Source organism: Ambystoma mexicanum, chromosome 7q, assembly GCF_040938575.1.
Source record: "Ambystoma mexicanum isolate Mex_15411 chromosome 7q, UKY_AmexF1_1, whole genome shotgun sequence".
NCBI classification, from domain to species: domain Eukaryota; kingdom Metazoa; phylum Chordata; class Amphibia; order Caudata; family Ambystomatidae; genus Ambystoma; species Ambystoma mexicanum.
Genome location: NC_090941.1, coordinates 886,110,879 through 886,130,341, shown reverse-complemented (window position 1 = coordinate 886,130,341; position 19,463 = coordinate 886,110,879). Strand labels below are relative to the sequence as shown.

Sequence of the window (19,463 nt, the reverse complement as noted above, 5' to 3'; positions counted from 1 at the left end):
ACCTCTAAGAGAAAATAATGCAAGGCATGACATGGTCACCGGCAGGTACAATATTTGGCAGAGCATGTCTCGGTAAGTAAACCTTTATAATCCAATCACTTGAAGGTGCCTGTAACCCTATTCAAAAATGGTCGCCTGTAACCTTATTCAAAAAATCTTACATAATCCTGTAACAGCGCCTCGATGCCCACGGGCTGCAAGTGCGCTCTACGAATGCAAATGAATAAATAAATAAATAAATAAAGGTGGAGGTTGAGGATTTTCGACTCATAGCAAAAATAAAGTTTTCTGGTCTAGAGTACTACTAGAGGGTGACCCGTTACCAGTTGCTTTTTACAGGGAAGACCTTTAGAATGATAGGCATATATTCCAGGCCCCAAAAACAATGAGTTCACTCAAATTCATCCTGCTCTTAATAGAATGCAATGCAATGACCAAAAGGGTATTCCGGAAACAATAATTTGCAATTCTGCAATCTTCCATTTCAAATTGTCGCAATAGCCTGATATAAATGTATATTGCAGAGCAGTGAGGCCAACAAAAATAAGAGATGTGTGCTAGATATTGTTATTATGATACATTTTAAACTTCATTTTTCAAAAAGCACATTCTGGTATAACTGAGCCTCAGCATCTATTAAAACATTGCACACCCTAGCGTTTTGAATGCTCGCTCAATTATTTTCTTCACATCTTAAAACGCATTCAAAAATAATCTTGAAAAGCTACATTATCAACCAATAACAGTTTGCATCATTGGAACATGTGTTCAACTATCTCAGATCAAAATGAATACATTTATTTACGAATTTTAGAAATCCTGAGATCTCACAGATTTAAAAAAAACGGTTACGTAAGTGAGAATGACAAAAGACAAGAAAGTACTAGGGAATTCTTAGGCCACTGCCAATGTTTCCTATGAATAAAACATGGAATATACACTACACTGTCATGTGTGTACCATTACAACCCTGCTGCTCCCTAGCATTTGTGGGCACAATGTGGATTCTTACCTTCCGTGTGTACTGCAGAAACATAGGTCCAGTTATAGCGTTTGACAATGTCCACCATCGCCCGCGCTTGCTGGGCGTCAGATGGCACCACCCGCATGAAGTACTTGAACAGAGTCTTGTCACTTAGATCCATGCTGGTTGCAGAATAGGCAATCTGGGGGATGTTGAAAAGCTGCAGGAGGTTCTGCACTTGTATTGCCACAGAACTCGACCCAGGCCCTATCACCCCAACAATGGGCTTCTTGGCTTTGAACGGAGCAGAAGACCCATCAACGCATTTCACAAGTCCTTCCTCTTCTTCATTGGAAATCAGAGAGTCCCTTATGAACTCAATGCTTTGCTCCAGTGCCACGGCAGAGTGCCAACACGAATCCCGGATTTCACAGCCTAGGGTGATGTTTGGCAATACCATAGGGTCTGCATTAATTCTGTCGAGAGCATGAAGCATTGCCTCGACTCTCTGTATACCATACTGCTCCCTTACCTCACCACACTTCCTCTCGTGGACCTTTTCAACCGTTGGCTGGTGGTGGACGGAAAACAGTGCCCCGATGATGACGTCGCCAGGTGCATGTGCAACCACCCTTCTTTCATTGGACTGTGCAGAAACCAAGAAGCCAATGTTCCCACGGGCATCTTCCTTAATCCACAGGATTGCCAGGAACAAAAGGAGGACCATTTTAGGGAATGTTTTAAGCTGGTAGAGACAGCATAGTGGAATTCATCAAGAACTGTTGTACGATGTATCAACAAGTTGCCTGATTACAAAGAAATGTGGTTTGTTGTTCAATCAAGCATTGCCGCAGATGGTTGGTGTGGATACCACCATCTTCACAGAGCCATTTCAGCAAATGTCGCTTGTACGCATACTCTTCAGAACCTTCAAATACAGAAAACAATTGGATTAGATATATATTCTATAACAAGTGCTAATTGTTCCATATTATCTGCCACATTTGTCATAACAGTTCTTATGAGAATACATTTTAGAAGTAGCATACTTATCATGTCTATTTGTTTTTCATTTTAGAAAAAAATTCAAGAGAATATTAGAATTTAAATCCTTTCAAACAGCAGTAGGGATTATTTCAGTCAATGTAGCTAATTCCTCCAAGTACAGTCACATCCAGGATGTGAAAGAAGTCTCACAAAATGTAAAACAACAGCAGGTATTACAGCAAACCAACAAGAGAGACTTCCTCTTGCAAAATAATATTCTGAAATTTCAAGTAATGATTTCGTGTTTTTGTAATACGTGACAAGGCAGTTTTGGAAGTTAACTTTAGCATCAGGTGTTTATTAAGGCAAATATGGTTTGCAGAACAAATCAAGCAGACAATAATTGAAAATTCTAATTAACACAGAAATGCAAGTGTTTTTTTTTTTTTACAATTATTTTTTGTGTACCTTGCCTCTTAGGCCTAACATGACCAAATCAAAAGAATGTGTATGAGGATGATATTTCATGTATGATCGCAGTCTGTGCCATTTGATTCTGTGTGGTAGAGTGTTAGTGACCATCCATAAAGAATGTTAGAGGTGGAAGATGGAATATGTGATTATGTGGTGTTCATCCCCCCATTCCAGGGGCTGGTACAGGGATAACGGCCTGGCAGTCCATGTTATTGGCCCGAGCGAAGCAAGGGCCGATAACGAGGGATCTGGGCCCTTATTTCCTGTACCAGCCCCTGGAATGGGGTATGAAGGCTATTAGGACCCCTGGATGCCAAAGCGATAACCCAGGGTGCTTAAAAAAAGGTTTTTCATTCCTACAACAGGGCACGCTCAGTGTCCCGTTGTAGGAAGGAAAATCCTTTTCCAAGATGGCTGCCATGGAAAGGGAAGGTGGGGCTCCATAAAAGGCCTTGTCTTCCCTTTCCATGGTGACCAGCGGGAGGCGAGGGGAAGGAGTGGATGCAGCGGTTGCACCCGCTTCTGCTGAAAAAAGGTAAGTAGTGGAGTGGGGGGGAGAAATTGAGTGAAAGAGGGTGGGGGGAAGATGGCAGCAGAGAGCCAGCCGTCAGGCAGCTTGAAATGAGGGTGTGTACCAGCGGTTCAAGCCTGCATTCCTAGCGATCTGATTGGCTGGCTCCCATGCCCAGGTGATAATGCAACTTATGTTATTGGGGAAGGAGATGGCAGCTGATAATTGAGCTGCACAAGAGTCAGAGGTGTGGAGTGTAGCAGAATTGTTCATTGTTTGTAACTTTATGCTCTATTTGAACATTTTCAAACTTTCCTGAAAAGGAACCTACAGACCACTTCCAGCAGGAGACAATATGGGGGGGTTTTAACATCTGTCCGAACTGCCCAAATAACATCTCTACTTCAGTACTGTGACTATTGTGACTCTATTTCCCATCAATGTCTGGCCTTCTGAAACCACACACATCGGGGGCCACACCCTCAATGCTATCCTGTCTGAGAACATGCCATTATCAAACTTAGGCATGACTACTCTCCTCTGCACAGAGTACCATCTCCACCTATCCAGTCTAACTAGACCAGGTACAATTCCCACATCCTTGATGGATAATGAGTTTATAATTGTACAACCCAGGAAGCGAAAGTGAGTTAGCACTGCACTATTAAACTTCAAGCTGCCCACCACAGACACTGTGCATCCAGACTACTCTTAAACTTGTAAATTGAGATCTCTGCACCCTTGACACTATGGTCCCTGTAATCAAGAAGAAAAAGACTTTGCCTCATAGAAATAAAACAATTGTTATGATTTGAAGCCCTCTTTACAAGAAAGAAGAAAGAGACGTGGAGTGTTATTGGCAAAAAACAATGACTAAAGGGACCTCCTCGGCCACTTAAGAGTGTATTATGTCGAAAATGATCTTCCTCCCTAACTGCTGAAATGACTACTGTGTTCAAAGCCTCTCCCCACTGGGCTCACACACTGTCTTCCCTCTTCATCAACAGGATCAATGCAATGTAGACCAACATTCCAAGCCACCAGAGATCTTCTTATACTCCTACTCTAGAAGAGAAACCAAAGACTACCTTCTCCAACTTCAATCGGATCACCCATAGGGAAATCAGCAAAATGAAGTAAATCAAGGCATCATTAAAGCAAGTCTTCCCCGGCCTTGCTAGCAACACAAACAATGATCGCTTATCCTCGTCATTAGCACTTGCTGCTTTCCACATGAGCTTAGAAATATGTGCATCTCCCCTTTGCTAAAGATACCATTGGACAATCCTACTATTTTGGTCAACTACCACCACGTAAGAAACACTTTTTTCATAGGCTAAATCCTTGATACAGCGTCAATTTCTCAACTTCTGGAATGCAACAAACTAACAATCTCTTCAATGATCACCAAAATGGTCTTTCACCCTTGGAGAGGATCAGCATATGCATTTCTTTTTATGAAAGATCAACTTTTGCAATCTCTTTACAACAACCTCCTAATTCTTCTGCCATGCAGATATGACACTATTAATCACAACACCCTACTCAATCATCTTAAATGCTCATTTTGCATTAATGACAGCACATTATTGTAAAGTTCTTCATTCCTCTGTAACAGAGATATACAAGCTAGATCTAGTCCTTTCATATCCATACCTAGGGTGTGGTGTCCCATGGTCAGCTCTTGCCCCATGGCTCTTCAACTGCTATCTGAAACCTCTGGCAAATCTCTTTGCTTCCTTCTCATTCCATACCTACACTGACAACACCCAGCTTGCTTTCAAACATGGAAGTGATTGCCCAGTGTAGACAGTGATAATAACGAATTAGGAATAACAAGGAACTTTTTAAACAACCCTGAAATAACGAAAAATAACAAATTGTGTATTTTTTTTTTATTGTACAAACAATTTTTACAAAATAAGTAGAAGTCGCCAATCTGCTGAAGAAGAAGTTGTGTAGGAGGCGAGAAAAAGACCATCACAGTTACTAAGGATCCGGGGAGCGTGGGTAGTGGTTCATGGTGCTTTCTCTGGCTGACCCAGTTGTTCCTCCAATTCCAACGGTCCAAAAAAGCCCACCACGGCAATGAACCAGCAAGTTTGCTCCCCGCTCAATAGGCGAGCCCGCCAATCATCTTCACTATAAACGTGAAGATCCCTGAAAAGGTGGCCTAGCCAAGTGTGTCTTTTCTTCGCCAAACCCACACATTCCAGAATGAAATGCCTTCTCATCTCCACGTGAGCAGGAGAAGGACAGAATCTACATTTGTTTGATGAAGCCTTCCCTCTGACTGCTAGAATTTCATTAGTGTTGACTAGATTCAGTCTAATTCGCATAAAGGCTTGTCGTGTTCGTTAGTCAGGAAATTTAAGTAGATATGGAGCCACCTCGTTCAATTTTTTTGGGTTCCACGGGAGATCAGCAAGCAACTTGCACTGGACTGCTGAGTCACTGGTCTCAATCCAATCAATTTCCAGGAGTTTTGTGCTAATCAGTGTAGGATTTGATACCAAATCTTTTTCCGTTCTTCCAATTTTTTCTAGCAACTGTTTATTTCGTTTCCTCCACTCAAGTAGCATCCCATTTTCTTCTTTTTCCATTTCTTTTTTGATCATTTTCAGAATGGGTTTTGCTAATGGATCTGTTACTTTCCTAAATAACATCAAGGAGTTTCTCTCCACCAGGACTTTCATTGAACGTAGGATTAGTTCTCTCCTTATCGCCGCCATAGGAGTTCAAATTGTTAGGTTTAGGAGTTCACGCCAAAAACGTCCTTCCAGTTTAGGCCATAGGTTTGATGGCAGGCCTGGCATTGCATCTACACTGTAAATCAGTGTTGACATGACTTTTGCTTTATAATAGTTCACGATGGGAAGGATTCAGAAATGCCCAAACTTTCGATTGATCATTTTAGACTGATTAATCAGGGCTTTGAGTTTATTGAACAGGTGTTCCTGCATCGGGAGTTCCAGCCGGCTATTGTTCAATATAATCCCTAAATATGTAAAGCTTGTTACCTTGTCAAGTTGTGTTCCTTCTGTAGACAGCTTGATGTTCTTCTTTGTGCTTCTTCCTTTTTCAAATGACATGACTTTTGTTTTTGATTTGTTTAATTCTAATTTGTTCTTTTTAAAGTATTCAATGAGGTTATTCAACCGCCTCTGCAGGTCGACTTGAGTTTGGTCAATTAAAATAATGTCGTCGGCATAGATCAGTCTCAAGATTTTCTCGTTTCCCAATGTTGGAGGAAAGGATCTTATCGAATTTTGAGTGTCCATGAAATCCGACGTGTATAGAATATAAAGTGCGGGAGCCAAAGGGCAACCCTTTTTGACAACCCGAGCAGTGGGAATTTCTCATGATAGATCTCCTGCGCTATTGAGTCTCATCTTTACCGATGTTTCTGTATGCAAAGCTCTTATTCGACCCATGATTGTTTTTGGACAGTATCGCTTTTCCATCTTGTCCCACAGGATTTCCCGATCAATCCTGTCAAAGGCTTGAACTAAATCAATAAATATTAGGTACATTCGTGGCTTCCCCTCCATTACTTTCGCTTTCAGAGCACTTAATAGTAAGATGTTAATTGTTGTTCCCAGGCCTCTAACAAAGCCTGTTTGTAATGGGACGAAATTATCTGATTGGTTTATCCAGTCTTGCAGGTTTTCCAGGGCAATTGACCCAAAAATGTTCCCCATTGTATCAAGCAGGGCGATCAGTCAGTATTGGCGTGGATCTGCTTTGCCACCTGTTTTGAAGATTGGCACAATATTTGACCTTCTCCATGAAGTGGGAGTACTGCTGGTCCTGACTGTTTTCTCAAAGATCGTGCTGATAAGGGGAGCCCAAGACTCCGGATGCCTTTTCAATTGGAGGTTCGTAATGCCATTGGGACCCGCGGCCCGGGAATTGTTTAGTTTTCTTATCCTTGATTCAATTTCCTCTATTACCCAAGTAATGTTCCATTTCCATTCTTTTCTAGGATTGGTATTAACGGCGGTGACGTTGGATTTATACAATTCTTTAAAGTGATTCACCCATGATTCTTCTCCCCCACCATTTTGTAGGCTCCCACTGGGATCACCTCCTGTTGTTAGATTCAATGACCAAAAGTGTCTGGATTTTTTCCCAGACAATGCTCAAAGTATGTCTTCAGAGTTTTTCTGGCATAGAGTATGCTTATTGTTACAAACCCATGATCTATAGCTTCAGACGTCCTACTCCCATTTCTCCTTAATCAACGTGTCACCTGTTTTATTAGCTTGTCTTTTAAGCGCTCTGAGTATTCGTCTTCTTGCCACTAATGGGGCATTGTAGGCGTGTGATTTCGTTGATTTGGTCTCCGTCCCTTTTTTCTTGCTAACTTTGGAAGTTTCTAGCAAAGGATGGTAATCCAAAGCTGTTGTTTGAAGGTGTGAGGTCTTTTCCAGCTGGATTTGGTAGTTTTGGGTTAATATCAGAATGGCCTTTTCGTTTAAACGGAGTCGAGTATTCCCGTTGACAGTTCCCAGTCTGCTGACATTTGTTCTGGCCGATTCTGGGTAGTTTTCCACCTTGTCTGTAGCAAATTGTGGTTACTATTTTGCGTTCTTTTGACTTTGAAGTTGTCGATAATTAATAATTACTCTTGTGATACGAACGTATGATCGATCGTCATCCCTTGGCCATTTCTTTCTCAAGATGGAATTGTAGGGTGTTGAGTGGAGGTTATGTAAATCAAATACCTCCATTAGTTGTTTCCATTTTATTCCTCTTTTGTAAGCGGGTGAGGCTTTTATGCTTTCTTTTAATGGGTAGTCCTTTTCATCCAAAAGTGCATTCAGGTCACCGGTGACGATGATGTGATCAATTATTTGGGTTAAAATTGAGTCTTCCAAGATGTTCCAAATTGATTGGATAAAGGATTCATCGTTGACTACAGCGGGATTCCAGTAGGAATTGATTAGCAAAATCAGAAGTGGTGTTTCCTGGTTTCCCTCTGTATTATATTTTGACCATTCAATCAACACTGCTTGATAAAAGGTTGTTAGGGTCAGTATTGATTTGAGAAGTAGCCCGCTGCCAGAATGAATGGCAGTTAGTAAGTCAGCAGAGGGTCTTCCCTTGTGCCCTTTTTTAGCTGCTGAAAAAGCAATTTCATACCCATCCAAACTTGGTTTTGTCACCAGCCAGGTCTCTTGGAGACATAAGATATCGTAGTCTCCAAGATTCACATCAGAGATCCCAGTGAGATGTCCAAAGCCCTGATTGTTTCATGAGCCCATCACTGTCTGATAATGTTGGCTTTGATGTGTTCTATTAGGGCTAAGTGTCTGAGTGAGATTGCCCTGGCCCTGTTTTAGTGGCTGGATCACAGATTGCTTTTGGACTGCCTTAGAGACCCAAGTCCAATTTCTTTGGTCGGTTGTTCAATTTTTTGTCACTGAAACCCTTCTCTCACTTGGGTTGGCTGGATTAGGTCTTCTAAAAGAATCACTTTCTTTTTGCATACTTCTACTTGAGTGAGGGCCTTTAGGGTATCTGTTGTGTTCATTATGGGAGTGCTCAAAATCTTCCTCTTTGTTTACGTGGTGTCTGTGTTTGTTTTCCTCCCGGTCTTCATAGTCTCTTGTTGACCAACACCTCTCAACTATTTCTTTTACATAATTTCTTTCCTTTTTTATGTAGGCCCCTGGGCTTACTGCCCTAGCATACTCTTGTCTTAGGACTCTTGGGGTGTCCTTTTTTGGAACTGGTATTGAAAGTTGACACCATGATTTCCAGATCTGTGGTTGATTTCGAGGAGAATCCTTCTTTGAGACTGGTGTTGGAGGATACCGACGTAGTTCCGTGGTCTGTGGATGATCGCTTGGGTCTGCCTCGTTTTGTTAAATACACAAATTGTGTATTTAATATATATATGGGGGTGGTCGAATAAAACGGGCCGGGAAGGCGTTAGGGTGGGTTGTGGACCTGTTGAAAAACAGGGTTGGGGGGGGCCCAACATTTAAAAAAAAAAACAAGATTCGTTATTTTTCATACTTTTAGGGTCATGAAAAAAACGTGTTTGTATTCCAGTTTTCATAGCAATCAGATGGAACCGTTGCCCAGAGTCAGAATTGTTTGAACCTGCCTCACACACATACACACACACATGACTGGTCGATTGTTAACTGCTTATACCTAAATGCCTCCAAAATGGAAATCATATGCTTGGATACATTCTCCCCACCTCCTCTCCCTTTCATCGTGCCTGACACAATGGGTGGCCCTTCTACTCCTCTACCATCTATAAAGAATATTGGTTTTAATTTGTAATGGTCGACTCACCTTTGCACCTGTGAAAGAATCAGTTTTCTGACCTTGTCAAGAAGGGGGGGGCAAAGCAATCCTGAGATAGTTCTGACATTGAGGGAGGGGAACCCAAACCAACCCTAACCTCTTTCTTTTGTGTGCCTGTCTGCAAGTTTGCAGTAACCATTTGTCTCACACCATGCCTCAAAACCACTGTTACTTTTGTATCAACTCGGAATTACTTGTAAATATGCCATTAATTTGGAGAAATAAATACAGACTGACCTTCCAAATGCAACAGTTAGAAAAGTGATTGAGAGCTAGCCTGGTGACCCTAATTCCTCCACTTCCCAACATTATAAGGGAGTGAATGAGGTAGAGCCCCAGGGAAACCCAGTGGGGAAGAAAACCCTGCTTGAACAGCTAGAGTGTGGAGTGCTGAACGGTTCGACCCCTCCTCTTTGATCCTTGTTGCAGACAACTGGTCGTCGAATGCTTCTGATCCTCTCTGATCACCCAATTCGTTGGAAGATCCTGATAGTATGGTGTTGGCTCACGCTACAACAGAACACAAAGAGAAGGAAAGGGAACTGAAGGCTTGCGCAGGAAGGATTCCTAAACCCACAGGCTCTGATCACATACCGAGTGCTGGGATTGTAGAAGAGGGGCGCGAGTTCTGAGGCAAAGAGAAAGAGGATCGTAGAGACTGTGCTGGAAGCCTAGATACAGGGGAGCCAGGACAGATTGAGTGAGGCTCAGGGAATAATATAACAGAGGATAAGTATAGAAGAGGATTGAAAAGCCTACATTACGGACTCACAGAGCGTCTGGTAGAAACGAAGCAACGCACTGTTTCCTAGACAACTATTGCCTAAATACACCAGAGCCACCAGCAAACGTGACATGTAGCACGCATTGCATGAAAAGACTGCAACAATACGTGGCCCTTCTATCGCCATCTTGGAAGGTGCCAATAGAAGATGGTTTGGATGCCTCCAACGATTTCATAAAGAATGTTGTTGCACCCGGGATGTAACACCCTTGCTCGCCAGGTCTTTTCTGTTCATTTCAAAGACACAAATTCAGCAGGCCAGCCAAGTGAGAGTGAATTTCCAGTGCCCCGCAATATCGCAGCAGTGAGAAAGGAGACCGAGAACCAATTACAAGTGAAATGCCCTCCAGATCTATATCCAGCAATGGTCGGATGCATTCAGCAGCAGAGCGCCTCGAGACACAAGCAGGCAGGGACACTGCAACAGAGCCTGCACAACCACAAAGCAAGTCACACAATGGCATTGAACATTGAAAGGAATGTTTTCTACCCCTGGAGCAAATGGGGAACATTTTCAGGGGCTGGGACTCTCCCCACCAAAAAGCATACCTTCGGGAGCCTTGGGACCTGGTTCTGGTACATAAGCAGGAACATTGGCCGGCCTAGGCAGCCATGGAAGTTCTGCAGTGTGAACAAGCAGAGAAAATGGGCTGAGCTTAGCTCACTAGTTATGCTTTCACCCTGTACATACAGGTCCCAGGAAGATGAAACAGGAAATGATTGGATAGGTGCAGAGGGCCAATCCCTAGAGACGAGGGCTAATAGAATGGAATGAGGTCAGAATAGGTGGATGTGGTGGATCAAGAGACCGGCAGGAGGAAGGACGGTGTGACAGAGTGTGGAGTGGTATCAATGAAGGTGGGGTATTGGTGTAATGAGTGCAGGGGTACTGCAGTGTGAGTATGTGTGTTTGTGTGGTATGTGGACCAGTAGGGTCAGTGTAATTAATGTTTGTGAAGGTGATAATACTGAGGGAAAATAAGGAGTTTGAATAGTGGAAAGAGGAGAATACTAGGGAGAAGCCGAGAGTGGTAGTAGGAAGGGGAGAGTAGTATTGTGGTGGAGTGGAGGGGTAGGAGAGGAGAGTAGAATAGTTGAATGGGAGGAGAATCAAAATCCAAGGAAGGATACCAGAACTAGGGGGCAGTGAAACATTGAATGGAACCAAGATTGGTGTGAGGAGTAGGAAGGAGGGGAAGTAGTGAGAGGAAGAAGGGAAGTTCAGCCCCATGATTAAAAGGTAGGAAGGACTGTGCACCTTGTCAGAACCTCCTTGGAGGAACCAAGAGCCAGCTAGAGACTCGGGAACAGGAAAGGCTGGCATAGCCTCACCAAACACACGCTGTGTTTCTCGTTATCCAGGCTGGGGAAGTGGAGGCCTGTGGAAGACCGGGTGTCAGACTGCATGGTCAGTCTGAGAAGCACACTCCAAGAGGGACCAGACCTGGGAAGGCTGAGTGAACACGTGGAGACCTCTGGAAGATGTGCTTAAGCCTGTGGCAGGAAGGAGCAGTTTGCCAAAGCCACCCGAGCAATCCGGTAATGCACAAAAGGTACTTGGGTTACTGTAGCGGTTGGTGGAGATAGACGAGAATGAAGGAGGTGTTTGGGAAAGACTGAAGAATGCCATCTCTCTCGTACCAGTACTTGGGAAAAACAAAGAGACAGTCACATGAAAAACAGTGTCTGCCAGGTTAGTGAACCAGACCTGAGTACAACATGCGATAAACCTGAGAGAGGGGTCAGGGATGCATACGAAGTAAGGGAAGACCAGCAAGAACAGCACACCCGGGGTCTAGGACCCATATGAAGTGAGGTGAGTCCCGAAAGAGCAGCACAAATCCAAAAAAGCACACAATCAAGAGGCCGGGGCCCAGAGCATATCAGGGAGGTCCTCACATAACATAAAAGGGTCTGGGACCCAAACAAAGGCGAGACCAGCTATGAAATAATTCAGGGAGATCCAGAGACAACCCTTAGGGGTCTGTGACCCACATACGAGAGAAAGAGAGGTGCAAGAAGTGAAGATAAGGGGTCGAGGACCCACTGCCAAAAGAAGAGACATTTTCTGGAGTTTTAAGATCTAAAGTCAGGTCTGGCAGAATAGTGAACCACACTAGATGCTTCATGTGTGAGCTGGAGAAAGAACAGGGGAAGAGACTTCCCCCTGATACTTGGGAACTGTGTTTTTGTGATAATAAGATCTACAGTCAAGTCTGGCAGGATAGTGAACCAGATTTGATACTACATTTATGAACTGGAAAAAATAATAGGAGAAGAATCTCCCCTGATACTTCGGAACTGTGTTTTTCTATACTTTTGGAAGAGCATTTAACATCAAGAACTTTAGTTAAAGAACCACTCATGGGTATCCCAAATTTGGTGGTAGCCCGCCAGTAATTCAGTCGGGATACCACCAAATGGTATTGCCACTTCTGCTGTCTGATATGCCAGTTTTACCAGGATATTACAAGCGGCGGTAATACCAGTAATTCCCCATTCCAAAGGACTCCATGGAGGGAATTGACAGAATTTCTGGCACCGGTAATACTGGTGCTGGAAAAACTGCTGTTTAATGCCAGTGGAAGCCTGAGTTACCTCCAGCTATTGGGGGCAGTGTGCTAGGTATATATAAATATCAAGGAAAAAACTGCAGTTGAAGGGACGTTAAGGTGAGAATAAATAATGCAATGGAATTCAGCTAAAGCCACCATAACTTTGTGCCCCCTGTTGTGCCCCCTGTTGTGCAGCCTAGGACCACAATGATGACATCACTGACAAAGTCACTGGTGACATCACCGATGGCATCACTGTTTGGATCACCAGTGACATTGCTAATAGCATCATATATGACATCAATGATTATTTAAGTAATGGCATTGGCTATACGATCACTAGGTATTTGTCCATATTTAGACCACCCTTTTGTTTCTTCATATTTGATACTAGCATTTTAGAATAGTTCATAATTATGAGTACATTGTTTAAAAGAGTAAACAGCTACACATGCATTATATCACTACTTGTGAAGCTTTCCTTTGTAGTACTTTGGTAAAAGATGATTTCTGAGTTATAAATAGTACACTGCTTAGAATTTTCCTGTTTGTGCTAAGTATATCTAAAACATGTTCACTATTATTCAAGGAAAAAACTTTAGTCGCAGGGACGTTAAGGTGAGAACTTAACGGAACAAAACCCCTGAAATTCAGCTAAAGCAACATTAACGTTGTGCCCCCTGTTGCGCAGCCTATGACCATAATGGTGACATCACAGATAACATCACTGATGACATCACTAATTACACTACAACATTAATTGACATTAAGCATAGCCCTCAGCCATGGTCAGTGTGCATGGCCAAATATATTTTAAAACATGGGTACTAGTCATGGCCTTCAGTTATGGACAACGGTCACAGCCTTCACCCATGTGCACTGAATATTTTAAAACACTAACAGGCTACCAACCATAGATTTTTGTCTTTACCAGTGGATACAGCTTTCAACCGTGTCCACTGTATGATATATGCACTGATCAGGCACTAGCCATGGACTTTATCGAAATACTGGCCAGTGGCTACAATCTTTGGCTGTGCCCACTATATATATTCAAACATGTAAATTGCCCATTAGCAAATGAGCAGTTTTGTACACCTTTTGGTTATGTTCACTATTTATTTGAAAGTAATAAAATTCAATAAGCGATGGCCTTCGGTCGTGCACAGTATGTATTATTGAACACTAACCAGCCACTAGCTATGTCCTTCAATCGTGCCCACTCTATATTATATACACTAACCAGCCACTAGCCATGGTCTTTAACACAATATTAGCCACTGGCCATGGCCTTTGGCTGTGCAGACTGTATTTTCTAACATATTAATGGGCACTAGCTATGGCCTTTAGCCATGGCCACTGACTACAGCTTTCAACGTTGCCCACTGTATATTTTAAATCAGTGATGAGCTACTTGGCATCGCTTTTAACCATGCACATTGGTACTTTTTAACACTAACCGACCATTAGCTATGACCTTTGGTGCTGGCCAGTGACCCCAGCCTTTGTCATGGCCAAGCCCACAGCCTAAATTGCTATGAAGGTAATCAAAGGTTTCATGAGCTAACTTGTAAATTATGTTTTGTCTAATTTCATTATTGATGTAATCAGTTAAACACAATGGCCCTCATTACGACCCTGGCGGAAATCGAAAAACGATGGCGGAAATGCAATACCGCCATCGAATAGCGCTCGGTGCGACTATGACCCGTCACCGCAAAGTACGAAGCCATTAGCGACACCGTAGTGAACGCCAACGCTAACTGCACCAAGCACGCGCGCGCGCGCCATGCCAAACCGCAAACACCACCATGGCGCAAGGGTACGCCAATTCCGACCCTAGCGGACATGTACCTAACGCCATCAGGCATGGCGTAATGTACCATTCCGCCATGGCGAGAAGTACGGCATCGCGAATCAACCGTAAACGGCCCCACTGAGTGCCTGTACACCGCTCCCTGCCCACAAAGTACAACTCCCCGTAGGTGCAATGAAGTCACAATGCAACCATTGAAATGTACAAGTCACCCATGCATGCCAACGAACAAAAGAAACACAAGAGGGGCCAATGGGAGCTGCAGGGCACAGATGGCACGAATACAGAAGCCATCCCAATGGACATGACCACAGTCCCCCACCAAGAAACGCACGCAAACACAGGCACCTGTGACCAGCAATATTCCGAAAATCACATCATTCCACCAGTCCACCTGGCTGACCGGCATCTGTTACACAAAACCCAATCCCCCGCCCCTGAGCATGACAACATTCAAACTGTCATATAGGCAGCCCCCATCCCTGACCTCACGGGCTTAGTAGGCAAACGCGCCCAGTACAGTACCACGCAACTAAACCCCGAAGCTGGAACCCAATGCAGATCTCCTCACAATACATCGCCCCCCAAATAGGCATATGCCACATCACTTGCAAAGAAAAACGCTACACGGGCCAAATCAGAATAGAAATTTATGCACATCAAAGTCACCAAGCCCATACAGCCATCAGGCCATGAACTCCAAAACACTAATCACCATTGTGGGCTGCATCCGCAAGAAATGACCAGCCACTACTTGTGTGTCGCCCTGTTCCCCCATGGTACACAGAGCCACATTCACGTACGAAAAGGCAACATGGAAGCGCACAGAACCGCAGGGCCGTCCCAATGGGGAGGCACTAGTCCAGCTGAAAGGCCGAAATGTTGCTCCGAGCCACCAGTACTGCGTAAGGGCATGTGGGCCATTGGCGATCGTCCCATAAGACCGTAATGCTGCTCCACTGATTAACACGAAGCAGCAGGTGTCGGGAGTAAAATCCATCTGCAGGAGTGGCATACAGATGGCAGTGGCAAAAGGGGAGGAGATACCTGTCAACCAAAAGAAAAGAAAAAGAACAGAATGGCCATCAGAACTACATTCGAACAACTCACTTCAATGATCACACGAAATCCACAGCCATATGCATGCTAGCCCACTCAAAAGGATCATCACCACCCCAAAACCACTTGCGACTCATAACCATCTATATCGAGGTGCAAACACCATCACAAACGAGTGTACCTGTGCATGCGTCTGTCAAAACAGAATCCATCAGATGGGAATGTTAACGTGCATGGACACAAGTGTCTGAAGGCGCGTCGAGACAGGGAGGGCTCAACAAGGCCAGATAGACGATGGTCCCACTATGGCAGCCCTGCATCACATAGCGTAGGGGAGGCGGATAGATCCCAAGAAGCCCTGTACATGGCAAACTCTGTATCAAATCACCTGCCCATGCATCCATTCATCATTCCCTCATCCCGGGATCAAAACGCCTGAATAATTACTCACATAACATTAGAAACATCCATTGAGTCTGTGCGTTATGCAGCCTGCAAAATCCACAGTGCCCCAGCCCGTAATTCCAGTGTTGTGAAGTAACATGTATTTGGGAACGGCCGGCCTCATCGCCCACGTAGCTATTGCGCATCCCAAACTATTCATATCAATCATTGCTCCCTCGCCATGGGCCCTGTCTCAAGGACATTGAACAATAGAACGTTATATTTGCAGTCAGACCTGTGGGCATCTCCTCGCCGCTAGCTGGAAACCGAAAGCGCCGCCCTTCGAATTCCTCATTTGCAACACCACGTCGGAAAGGCATCTGTGGCCGTTTGAAATCACTAATTATTCCATCGAGTGCGGCTGTGTGTGAAAATGGCAACTGCCTTCACCCACGAATGGGACGCCCCGCCCGTCGTTGCAACTCGGTACAGTGATGCATGAGGGCCCACCGTTACTCGAGTACTACGTTCCACTGACCCTTCACAAGTCTGTTCGCGACTGCACAGATAGTATGGGAAACAATGGGACCACAGCAGAATGAACATATCAACCAATCTTACACGGCCATCGGGTACAAATACATGATAGCAATAGCAAGATACCATTCCCCGAATTGCAGCGTTGTGCGCGTGACGTGCTCGGCCAAAGGGGAGAGCAGTTTGCACAGGTGGAATGAATCACCACAGGTGGAGGCCATACAGCCTGAAAACACATAAATTGCACAGCCAGTCTCCTCCCACAACCACACCGAAATGCTACCGGCAGGACTCGCGATGTTGGCCCTGGGGGACCTGATAGCACTGCAAGTGCTCCAACTCCAAGAAGAAGACGAACACCAACTACAACCAGCAGCACGGAGGAGACGCAGGAGGAGGAGGAGGCCAAGGCAGGGCCAGCAAGGCCCACCAGCACAGCCACTACCACCACGCAGGCAGCCCGCAATCCCACGCCTCCGAGCACATCCGTTCAACCTCACTGATGAGCAGATCCACACCCTCTACCGTCTGGACCGGGACACCATAGCCGCCATTGTGGACATGACACAGGCTGACCTTGTCAGCATGATAGATAGCCCAACCGCCATCCCACCCCTACTGAAGGTGGTGTCTGTACTCCACTTCCTGGCCACAGGCACCTACCAGCACACAGTCGGACAGTTGCATGGCATTTCTCAGCCACTGTTCTCACGGACACTATTGCAAGTGCTCGATGCCCTCCTGCAGCACGCAGACGACTACATCTCCCTACCACGCTCGGAGCAGGAAATTACAAACACGAAAGTGGGATTCCATGCACTTGCCGGCATACCGGGTTGCATTGGTGCCATCGACTGCACCCATGTTGAATTGGTCGTCCCACATGCCATGGAGGCCCAGTACCGCAACCGAAAACAATTTCATTCCCTGAATGTACAAATGGTGTGTGACTCCAACAGGATCATTACACATTGTTGTGCCCGATTCCCTGGATCAACCCATGATTCTATGGTCTTGAGGAACTCTACAATACCACGCTACATGGAGCGACACGCAGGGAACAGATCCTGGCTACTCGGTGAGTCTCATTACATGCATGATGATGTGGGGTATGTGAATTGGCAATGACCTGGCAGGAAGGGGGGGGGGTGTGCGTACGTATCAATGGCATTCCACATCATACGTTTCTCGTCCACATACAGGTGATGCTGGATATCCACTGAAGAGATGGCTCCTCACACCAGTCCGGAACCCACGGGACCAGCATGAGGAGGACTACAACCATGCCCACTCACGTACCCGTGTAGTCATAGAACAGGCTTTCGGCCTACTGAAGGGCCGTTTCCGCTGCCTCAGCAGGTCTGGCGGGGCACTCCTGTACCGCCATGAGAAGGTTACAAAGATGGTGATGGCATGTGTCATGCTCCACAACATGTGCGTACGTAGAAATGTGCCCATGCCCCCTGACGCAGAACTGCAAGCACCTGAAGATGGTCATGATGAGGGTGGGGATGTGGCAGCACCTCATGGAGTCTGCGAGGCACCGGAGGCCCGTGACATTCGTCAGCATCTCATTGATGTATGCTTCTAGCACTCACGCCTGGTGGCTGATACATGGACATGGGACTCGTGGCACTGCGTGTGTCTGGGACATGCACAATATGGACTGTACGCCTATGATGGCCTAGTACACAAAGATCAATGTCCACACATCTCATTGGTTGATCGTGCACTTTTTATGGCATATGTGATGTCATGTTGAACACCCTATCGACCCGCCACCCAAGTGAGCCCAACACACCCCCTCCACCCTCCTACCTCCCCCCCGAACACCAGTGTCCAAAGATGCTCATTGTCAGTGGGCTGTCGCTATTGCATGCCCCCTCTGCGGGTATCAGGGGCACCCCTGCCTGTGGAGCGCAGGTTCCTTCCAGATCTACGTTGGGGGCTGCCCTGGACGGAACTTGCAACGGATGATGTGTCTGCCTGCTCACGTCCATGCATGTCCCTAAGGGTTTGCGAGAGCTCAGTGAGCACACGGCGCACTGCGGCAAGTTCGGCACATACGTCCTTGGCCGTCGCATGCAGTTCCCCCCTGAGGCTCTCGGTGCTTCTCTCCATTTGGACTCTCAGGCTCTCGGTGCTACTCTCCATTTGGACTCTCAGGCTCTCGGTGCTACTCTCGATTTGGACTCTCGGGCTCTCGGTGCTACTCTCGATTTGTGCCCTAAGTGTCTCAGTTGATGTTTCTATGTCTGCCTTAGTGCCCCCACATTCATCAGCATGGTCCTTGAGGAGCGTGGCCAGTTGCTGCTGTTGTTCGATCAACTGGTCGAGGGACTGTTGCCTCTGCTGGGCCATGGCCATTTGCGGGGGTGTCACAGAGGGGCTGTTGTCCTCATGTTGCCTTGCCACAGGGCTTGTGGGGGATGGCCAGTCGTCGTCTTGTGGGTGCCCCTGCGTGGTATCCTCATGTTGTACGGGATGGGACAGACAGGGGGATTGGGACAGGTCATGGATGGATCTGACTTCGGCATCCCCGTTTTCTGTGTCCGAGCATGCTGCCATCAATGGGGTGTCACCTATGGTGCTGCTGCCACCAGAGGCAGTGCCTTCTGTGGCATCCATTGGGGGGACCTGTGGTGGTGGTGTTGTGGGCATGCTGGCTGCTGGGGTGCCTGTTGATGTTCCCTCCTCTGTGCTGCCACCTGATTTGTGCTGCTGCCGTGTCTTGATGCGTGCAGCTGAGGTGGAGGGTCTCTGGCCGTTGGTCTTGGCCCTCTTTGCAGGTGTGCTGGTAGGGGTGTCCTGTAGCTCGTCGTTTGGATCGGACCCTGTGGTGGAGTAAAGGAGGGCGAGGGTTATTGATGGGTCTGTGGGAATTGGAATGGCATTGTATCACATGCATTGGGGTGGTACCTGAGGGTGATTTGGGTCGGGGCCTTGGAGGTGCTTTGATTTGTGTGTGGAGTGAGGGTGCAGTTGTTTGGCAGCCTGCAGTTAGGGTGTGCCTGCTGCACGTGTAGTGCGTGTATTAGGGGTTTTTAATTATTTATGTATTTATTGTG

At 45.8% G+C, this 19,463-nt stretch overlaps 1 protein-coding gene across 6 annotated transcripts in view; it reads right to left on the bottom strand.

Annotated features, from left to right (window-relative positions):
• GRM5 (glutamate metabotropic receptor 5) overlaps positions 1 to 19,463 on the bottom strand; it is a 1,801,008-nt gene that overhangs the window by 1,678,645 nt on the left and 102,900 nt on the right. For all 6 annotated transcript variants that reach the window (XR_011284099.1, XM_069639438.1, XM_069639437.1 and 3 more), the window contains exon 2: positions 1,013 to 1,892. Coding sequence is in view for 5 of the 6 variants with exons in the window: in XM_069639438.1 (XP_069495539.1) it covers positions 1,013 to 1,691 (679 nt within the window). In the remaining variant the exon portion in view is untranslated. The remainder of the gene's footprint in view (positions 1 to 1,012; positions 1,893 to 19,463) is intronic.